Source organism: Oryza sativa, chromosome 12, assembly GCF_034140825.1.
Source record: "Oryza sativa Japonica Group chromosome 12, ASM3414082v1".
NCBI classification, from domain to species: Eukaryota; Viridiplantae; Streptophyta; class Magnoliopsida; order Poales; family Poaceae; genus Oryza; species Oryza sativa.
In genome coordinates this window covers 17,995,857-18,005,777 of record NC_089046.1, presented here as the reverse complement: position 1 = coordinate 18,005,777, position 9,921 = coordinate 17,995,857, and the positions used below count along the sequence as shown (strand labels likewise).

Below are 9,921 nucleotides of genomic sequence, written 5' to 3'. Positions count from 1 at the left end.
ACAAGGAAGTGCAAACGATTACTCACAAGTCAAGATACAAACGAGAGGAATACAAGCAAGCATAAGTGCATAACCAAGCATAGATCAGAGTATCTATGACAGCTACAGATAGGTCAAAATATAATAAACAAAATGTAACAATGAAAAAGTTAATTAATGGATGGAGACCCGCAAAATTAAACCTTTTCTAATAAATAAGGAAGAACCCCAATTACTCCCTTAAAATATTTTGCCTGAATATTTAGCCTTGCAAACTATTTTTCGGTTTACTCTACCCATAAACTACTAAAATGGACTCACTCTACCCTCTAATGATATTTCTCTTTTTTTTTTCTGTTTATCTTTTTACAGGTTTATTATATATGGCACAATCAAAATTTTCAATTAAAACATATTTTCTGTAAGGATAATTTTTTTTTTAAAAAAATCTATCAGGGAGCAAAGTGAGTCTTTTTTAGAAATTCAAAGGGTAGAATGAATCAAAAAATATTTAAGGGGTTAAGTGCTTATATTTTGGGGGTAATAAGGTTTTTTTCCCCAATAAACAAGTAAATGGAGCATTAAATTGCAGCCAACATACGTTGGAACATAAACATCGTTTGAAATAAAGTAGTGTTAGCCAGCAGACACAACTCCAATACAGAGGTCTCACCGATAGAGGATGCAAGGATATACTATGACATGGTACTTACTGACTCTAGTAAACATAGTTAAGAACCTTTGATGTAGCATGCTAGGAATGAGTAAGACAAAGTTGAGGCAGGTGGGGGTAGGTCCCATTTAACAGAAGACAAAGCACCAATACTAGTGAGAAGCACCTGCTATAGTCCTCACCGACAGTTGATGAAAAGAAAAGGATGAAATAACGGATAAAAAAATGAAATTTTAATTGATTGGCTAGTACCAGCTAAAAGTAACTTGGTAGTACCAGCAAGATACTTCCATCCAAGTGGCTTTCACTACAGGAATAAAAAAACATTAATACCGTAAGAATATCATAGAACCAAAAAAGCAGATTGATTTGACAGCATATCTGCATGGCTCGTGCCATCTTGAAAGTGAAGGAAATGACAGAGCCAATTCAGTTATGCAAGTATATACTATGCAACTTCAGATCTGAAAAGAAGGATGAAATGGCTAGTTTATGTTGATTGCTTGGTTATTATACTCACAATTATGATGATAATAAAAACTAAAGAGAACTTCCCAGGTAAATTAAGATAACATAAAAGTGGTGGGTCTGACACTAGTGCACACCCAGTATCCCAGAAAGAATATGTTCATGTGTACTCAGAGAAGAAAATGATTTTATAAGGGGCTGTGATGAACTAATGATTTCATAGCACTTTAAGCCCACCACCTGAATCCACTTACACAAGTATAGCACAATATAGGCACAATGATATGCCCTTCAGTAATAATATGGTGTTCCCATTAATATACTAGAAAACTTCCTCAAGCATCACACGTTGAACTGACTTCAAATGATTCATTAACATACTAAAATAAGGTGGCCCCATAAGGTTAAACTATCAATCCACTTTTGCCACTGTCTTTTCATATAAGCCACAACTAGTGCCATGAACAAAATAAATAAGTCAGAAGCTAATTGAATTAATAATAGTATATTAAAATGTCTATATAATGCTAGGGGCATGTGACGACATCTAAGTAGTAAAATAGTTCATAAATCAACATTTGCATGCACTCCCCCTTTACACAAGTCAAGAGAAAGTTGAAGTGCATAGCTCCCTTCATCATATCAGGAGAAGGCCCATCCAAAATTCTACATGTCATATCTCAAAGAAAATGTTTTTCTTTTCTGCATGCAAATATTTCTGTTTCATCAAATATTCATGCCTTTATCTGTTGTTATTCGATTGGACCTTCATATGGTGCACAAACTGCATCTAAAGTAGACTGCACGTTCAAACAAACATTGGAATATTGAGCATCAAACAGTCCTGGTTTCTGTAGGCCTTCAAAAATGACTAAGAACAGTGAATGGCCTTCAGGGAGCAACCCTCAATCTTGTACAAGAAAATATCTTCTAACAAAATATTGATACCATCCAGGATGCTGCCATTGATCCCATTCCCAACCAAAAAAAATGAGAACCTAGAGAAATACCATTATTTTTACAGTTTTGTACAAGGGTATGCTATATTTGGTCCCAGAATCACTTGAGATTCATCATAAAATCGCCTATCTGGCTGCACTTTACAGCCCCTACGTCGCAACCAACTGCTCCTTGGCACGGCTGTGTCGCAGCCGCAGATAGCGTTGTAAAGTACAGCCAAGCAGGCCTCTATATTGCCATATATAGCACAGACATTTAGGATCCCCTTCTGAGCATCCCTATAATGTCCCCTGAGTAACTGGTGCTATCTAAAGTTCCCACCATATTACCCTAGGAAACAGAATTGGCAGAAACTTCCATCTGTGTCATTTTCCATTTCACCTATACACCCTTGCATTGCATCCATCCATGTGACATCCCAGCCCAGATTAGATGATCTCATTAAAGCCCATGAGGAGGGACAAATTCCCCCATGTGTTGAGGGTGTGAATTGGCACCAACTTGCTAGTTAGTGCGCACACTGACCAATATATAGGCCAGGGTGCGAAAGAAATTGTCCATTACCCTGAGTAGCTGGTGCTATCTAAAGTTCCCACCATAATACCCTAGGAAATAGAATTGGCAGAAACTTCCATCTCTATCATTTTCCATTTCACCTATACACCCTTGCATCCATCCACGTGACATCCCAGCCCAGATTAGATGATCTCATTAAAGCCCATGAGGAGGGACAAATGTGTTGAGGGTGTGAATTGGTACCAACTTGCTAGTTAGTGCGCACACTGACCAATATATAGGCCAGGGTGTGAAAGAAATTGTCCATTAAATAAACCCTTCTACGGAAAGCGAAAAAGAGAGCATAACTGGGGCTAATGTGAGTGTGGTAATTCATGCAACAACCAGGCAAACCTAAGACATTTTGGACCATACGGCAATACTAGCTACAAATTGAGATAATTAGTTTAGACTATCAGTCCCTTCTGCTCTGTAGTCTGTATACTCCGCTAGATTGAAGTTGAACACTATCTCTAGCCCTGTACATTACGATGCTTTCCTGAATAAACTGCAGCTTATACAAAGACTGGGAAGGTACATTTCATTGGCTTGGCTCCCTGACATCTGTCTGGCAACATAAAAACAATTAGTCCGTGATAATCAAAATAAGAGGGGTCAGAAAAACTTGGTAATTAACATAGATGGAAGAGAGCCAATCTTGACGTCAAAGTATGTAGTAAAAACTTCCATTTTCCTATTGGCTGCGAATTCAAGTTCCTAGTAGAAGATTAACAGCAGTAACTGATTTAGAACTTCTTGATCTCATACCTGATGTTATGCTAGAAGGCACAACATGCTAGGAACAAAATGAAAGACTAGTAAAGAAACACTGATTTTAGTTCTTTCATTTGACATCAGGATATTTTGTTGTAAATTTAACATGAATAGAACTAGTTGTCACTATGAAACACATTGAAGAACTAGAAATACTCCCTCTGGGTTGATAATACTTGTTGTTTTGGATAAGGACATGGTTACAATGGGTTAATAATCCATTGAAGCCAAATGGTATGATTCACGAGTCAGCCAAAACCAGATAACAAGAAAAGCATGCAAAGAAAGATCAGATACACCAATCAATACCAAATAAGAGTTAAAGAGCATTACACAGGAAGGCGATTAACCCAAAAGTGCAGAATGTACTTGAGGTGGATCAATGAAGTTGCTGAGTGTACTAAAGCATAGAGATCTTGAGTTTTCAAAATCATAACGACATGCTTTAAGTTCTTCCTTATACTTGAACATTTCAAAAAAGTGAACTAAGAATATGCAAGAGTTTGTTCTGGAGAATTCAATTACTTTGATTTCATTTATGGCAGATGGATCACCTCTCAAATTGCTTAAGCAACTGGTCTCATGTTCTTGCTGTGAAAAAAAAACTAGAGCATATATGGCTTCATTTACAGCATGAAAAGAAACAAATTAACTACTGAGAGTCCTGAAGATTTGTTCTTTGTCATCAACAATTTAAGACATGTTAAGAACAGAAGCATATAAAGCAGATGCAGCAATAATGTGGGAGGATATAGCCTTGAATCTCTAACTGGGACGGCATCTCCTTACTGGAAATAGCAAAAAACACAGAAAAGGCCCAAAAGCCCAAAACACTAGCATTGTAAAACGTGACCTTCGAACCAGCAAAACTTGCAAGAAAAATGAGATAATGACTGACCAGAAAGAAAGCAATCCAGTGAGCTGTTACTATCTACGCTACATGAGCCATGGACAAGGACGTAAAACCTTATCAACAAGGGTTAAGGAAATGAGGAAGAATTCAATATTTAACTAACTAGACATGCACAAATGTGGCTTACTTCAAAATGTCTCTGAACATCTGTAAGTTCGATTCCAAAGTCACATGATTTCAGGCATTGGCATCTCAATATGACAGAAACTTGACTTCTGCCATTCAATGATTAAGAAAGCTTGAACTGGTAAGCATAGTGACAGATGGGCACCGACCTCCTTCACAACAGTACTTTCCAAAACCAAGAGGAATCTGAGCGCACTAAGCAATTTTACCCAGAAAAAACACATCAACATACTCTAGTTCAATCTAAAATTGGAACCAGCAAACCTGAAAGTACACAACTACACACTATAGTAATTGCTGCCATAAAGACAAATCAACTTGTGAGAAACAATGTTGCATGTAACATTTGTACATATTTTTTATGTGTTTATCACCTACGAGAGGAACCAAACTGCATAGCAAAATGACAAAATCTACTTGGAGGGCATATTATGATATGGACTAACATGCAAGATTATTGCAGTTGCAGGAGCTAATCCGATCAATCGCAAACAACAAAACATTAGATAAACACCCAGCACAGCTAAACATATTTGTCACACTACCAAGCAACATCATGTTATTCCACTAATAACAAAGCATGTGGCTACTTCACCTAATCCAATTAAGATGCATCTCCAAACACTTGCAAAAGCATTGCAGTTACCATTTCGATCTCATCTTTCCACATTCACAAATACTACCACTCCACGGAGAGAATTCGACAACATTAAAACAGGGCAGTTAGCATTTCCATTTCACCTCTTTGCATTTGTACACAACACTAGTGACACTACCATGGGCATTGGGCCAACACTACCATTTCCACAGGGAAGCACAGATCAAACCTTCCTCCCCATCTATTTTACACTTTTTACACCTCCTAAATCTATTCGGCACGGTGACACCCACGCATCCTAAGTTTCCGACGAAGTTAGGGCCGAGCTAAGCTACTACCAACACCACAGGAAGAACGGTTTTCACCTCCGTGGCGGCGGCGGGGGAGGCGGAGGCAGAGCGGGAGGAGGGGGCAGCCTCTGGATGGCGCAGTAGAGCTTGCGGCGGGCCCCGACGGCGCCGATGCCCATGTCGCGGAGGTCGTCCATGGTGAGGCAGGGCAGCACCTCCCCGTCCACCTCGTGCGCCTCGAACGCCGCCGCGTACCTCCCCATCCCGATCCCCCACAGCCACTCGACCACGTCCACCACCTCCCCTTCAGCCGCCGCCTCCTCCTCCTCCGCCGCCGCCGCGGCGGCCGCAACGCTCTCTCCCTGCACGGCCTCCAGGGACCTCGGCTTGCGGGGGAAGGCGGCGGCGAGGACGAGGTCGTCGGCGTCGGCGTCGGCGGAGGCGGGGTTGGAGGGGTTGTGGTCGTTGTCGTCTTCCTCGTGCTCGGGCTTGGGGTGGTGGGGTTGGAGGTGGAGGGGTTTGCGGGAGCGGGAGGCGGGGGTGATGGGAATGCGGCGAGGGTGGGGGAGGTGGGAGGGGAGGGGGATGGAGCCGGAGAGGCGGACGCTGGGGCGGCGCTGGCGCTTGCCGCCGGGGTCCGGCTGCGGCGGCGGCGGCGAGGCGGAGGAGGAGGAGGGGAGGCGGTGGTGGTGGTGGGGCCCAGCGGCGGCGGCGGCGGAGTCGGCCATGTTGGGGGGGGATTGGATTGGGACGGAATGTTGGGGGAAATGGGGACAGGTGGTGGCGTTCGTGTCGTCTTGTGCGGTTGCCTCCCCTTTCCACGGCCACAGCTACTACCACGACATGTGCGAGGGCAACCGCCAGTCCGCCACGAGCAGATTTGCATATCCCAATTCCCAAACACACAAAAAAAATCAAGGAAAATAAATTATTGTTGTATTATTTTATTACCATAAAAAGGTTAATCTACGTCTTATAAAATTATTCGGCCTGTTCGAAAGAGCTAGCTGTTCTAGTACTGCTGCAGCATCTATGGTGGCTACAACAGCCAACCAACAACGGCTGTAGGAGCTGCAACCAGCATAAAACAGCTGACTGCATTCAAAATAGTCCAGATCGTTGCAGCCGAACGACTGGGCTATGCAATGCAGCTCAAACAGTTGCATCGAACAAGCCAATTATAAACTATTGTAAAATTTAAATGTTTTGAAAGAGACTTTACAGAAAGGTATCCACAATATATATTGATAAAATAAACCCTAAGCATTAAATATTGTAACAGTAAATACTTTAATCATTGTATACATACAGTCAAAAAGAGCTTTAAGCTTTACCATTGTAGGAAGCAATTCATCGGTAGGACCCAACTGGACTCATCTTATGGTCTTTAAAAAAAATTAATTGTTGTAGATATTGACATAACTATTGCTTCATATAGTTGGTACCACTCTTGTATGCTGACGGAGTCATAAAAATTAACCTTACCCTATCTATCTAGTGTGTCAATTTTACTAGGAGGAACGAACACACTAGTACCAACACCACACGCTAATATAAAAAAGTAGGTACCATACGGAGCTTGGTTCCACTCTTCCAACTGTAGAATCAACATATACGTCACAATCATTACATAAATGTGTCCTTGTGAAGTAACGTTGTATGGATGACATAGGCATGGGAGACAATAAGCATAGCAACATCTTCATTCCTACATCTCGTTGAGAAAGAGCGTGTCGTGACTCCACTAGAGATGATATATTCATGGTCTGGCTTGTTGTTACTGGTACGAAGCTTGAGTCAACATTGCTGGTGGAGCTCGTTTTCACATTCCCTGCTTATATCATGGGAAGAAAGAGAAGAATACGATATTCACTGCTAGATTGCTAGGAAAAGAAGTGACAATATTAAATAGATTAACTCTTCTTGCAAAAGAGATAGAGTATATTAACACTAACATGAGAAATATGGATCAAGGAGATAGAATATGTTCAATGGATGTTGATGTAGATATTTTTATTGCCTATGGACCATACGCCTTGAGATTGAAGAGTATACAATATTTACAATTAAAGTGGTTTCGTGGTGTAGCCCTCACGAGAAAAAGGCGCGCTACTTAGGTAAAATCATGTAGAGAGATATAACTCTTACAATGTTGGATAACTCTAGATAGGCCCTACATAATTTTGTAATTCAGCTCTTCTACTTTCCATCAAATTCTTATATATTTTTATTTGACTTCTGACTAAAAGTTTTAGCACAGAAATTATAAAGCAAACCTTGCATAGAAAACCTCTCCCTTATTTCTTCGTTATCCCCTCCTCTTCTCACCTCATGAGCGAGACCTTTGCTCTCATCACAACCGGCTACGTCTCCTTCCCATACCAAAATGCAACCGGCACTCTTTTTCTCCATTGCCAACCTCCGCCAACGGAGCCCTATCCTCCTCAATTCCCTTTCATCTTGGATCAGCAGGGCGAACCAGATCCATGGCAGCGCTCACTTCCATTTTTGCTCTCCTTTGGATCACCTCTCTCTTATGACACCCACACCTGTGTCTTGTGGAAGACACATTGATAAACATTTGAAGAGCTACTCCAAGCATTCGAGCATAACTGGGGATTGAAGCCACAAGCTAAAGCCACAGCGTTGTAAATACTCCAAAACACTGAATGGAAAATGTGGGTTCCAAACACCAGTACAATAGTCATTCCATCATGTATCAGTAGAAATGGATTTCATTGTAGGAAAATGTCTACATTCTTAATTTTGTTTACAGCAGAAGGCGGCGAACTGAAATTCAGAAATTTCAAGCTTCAACCCGAAATGGTGTAAAGCATAACAAAGTAAACGTGGGGATCACACATTATGTTGATAGCACGGAAACATGCTACACGCCTACCACCAACAACATCTACTATTATTTTCCACACGCAATTCTCCCTACCTGCCATTGTTTTCCTCTGCTTCCAGCTCATATCGGCGCTTGAACTTGGCAATCTGCCCTAGGCTCTGAGCCATCCGATGCTTCGCTCTCATGTGGTGCACTTTGCCGGTGTGGCTGATCTTGGTCATCATGATGTTCATCAGCCTGCCACTCTAAGTCACATATGAGATATACTGCATCTGAGGATGTAGTCCCTTCCTCATCTTTCCGACCTAACAAATACAAGTGTAGTAGATTCATTAGGGAAGACAAGAACAACCATGATCATATCTCAAAGCAGTGGGTTCTCCTTTGTTTACATTTACAGAACCAAACTAGGGTAATTTTACTCTGCATATGCATAGAGTAAAGGAAGCAGATAAACCATCTTGGCAATCATGGATTCATGGGTGGTGTTCTTTTTTACTGAAAATGAAGATGAAGATGGAGATTAAGTTTTTTTATACAAAACGAGGTGATATTAACGTATGATTGATTGAGTTTTAATTATTATAAACTTAAAAATAGATTAATATGATATTTTAGAGTAACTTTCATATAGAAAGTTTTCACATGAACCGCACCGTTTAGCAGTTTGAAAAGAGTGCCACGAAAATCTTAATCTTCAATTCAACTCTTGTTAGGAAAAAGAATGGGACCTTAGTCTCCTCTTTCTTTTCCCCCCTTATATTTTCCCCTTATAGTTTCTCTATGTGAATTTCCTCCTTTTAATATAAGTGCAGTAGGAGCCTCTCCTGCTGTTTTACCCGTAAAAAAAATCCAGGGCTCGCTACATGATAATGGATTGTTTAATTTCTAGGTCAATGCTCAGAAAACTACATTGCGAAAATAACAAACATCGGAATGCACCATGTGACTAATAGTAGTGGACATGAAACTAAGTGATGATACCAGAAGAAGCCAGCCTAGTTCAAGTCCAAAGTACAAGAGATAAGTACTGCATACAACTACAGTACCGTTCCTTACCCGCGTGTGCATCTTATTCAAACATTGATTATTCATTTATTAGTGTCACTGCCAAGAGTTGCCATACATCGATCAAACCATATCAGCAATATACTAACACATCACATGGGACAAAAGTTTGGTTTTTTTTCTTATGCAGTGCTTTCGGAGGAAAGAAATGCCATGAAAGACAATTGTTAAGGACACATCCCTGCTTTCACTTAATTGAAGCGACCACATGAGCGCAAAAACAAAAATGTCATATACGAACTAGATGTTGATGGCACCATTCAGTTATATGGTCAAAGCAATTAGTATCGCTAACACAGGGAAATCAGAAATCACAAAAAACTATCGAGCAAAAATTCCAAAACAAAACATGAATGGCCGACAGAGAGAAAATTTCAACTCACAAGGCGGCGTGAGGTGATCGAGATGGCCCGACACGGACGTCGGACAAACAAGCACAGAATCGACCTCTGCCTGTAGCAGCAACACAAACACCACCTCCTCTACTAAACCTCTGGCTCCTGAAATGTAACATGTATTCCCGTCAGAAACCCTAGCCCCCTCGGCGACGACATCGCTAACATCGTCCCAACCGGAAGTGGGGTGCCTGCTTGGCGGCGCCACTGTTCTCTTGGATCACCTACCGCTGGCTCAAGGTGGACCCCACCGCCTCCCTGTCCATGCCAC

The 9,921-nt window shown here is 41.3% G+C and overlaps 1 protein-coding gene and 1 pseudogene across 1 annotated transcript; both read right to left on the bottom strand.

Moving 5' to 3' along the window:
* Nucleotides 1-2,819: 2,819 nt before the first annotated feature.
* Nucleotides 2,820-6,171, bottom strand: LOC9266567 (uncharacterized). The gene is made up of 2 exons (XM_015763757.3): nucleotides 5,412-6,171; nucleotides 2,820-3,203 (listed from the first exon to the last, which is right to left on the bottom strand). The coding sequence occupies exons 1-2, from the start codon at nucleotides 6,062-6,064 to the stop codon at nucleotides 3,122-3,124; spliced, it is 735 nt and encodes a 244-aa protein (XP_015619243.2). The 5' UTR covers nucleotides 6,065-6,171; the 3' UTR covers nucleotides 2,820-3,121.
* Nucleotides 6,172-8,276: 2,105 nt separating this feature from the next.
* Nucleotides 8,277-8,483, bottom strand: LOC112937388 (uncharacterized; annotated as a pseudogene).
* Between the last annotated feature and the right edge of the window lie 1,438 nt (nucleotides 8,484-9,921).

What these genes read in the sequence shown, in the direction of transcription:
- LOC9266567 (XM_015763757.3), bottom strand. Translation starts at nt 6,064, where the DNA reads ATGGCCGACTCCGCCGCCGCCGCCGCTGGGCCCCACCACCACCACCGC. An exon ending in CCCCCGCCGCCGCCACGGAG is followed by an intron (nt 3,204 to 5,411) that starts GTGAAAACCGTT and finishes TTATGTTGCCAG; the next exon opens with ACAGATGTCAGGGAGCCAAG.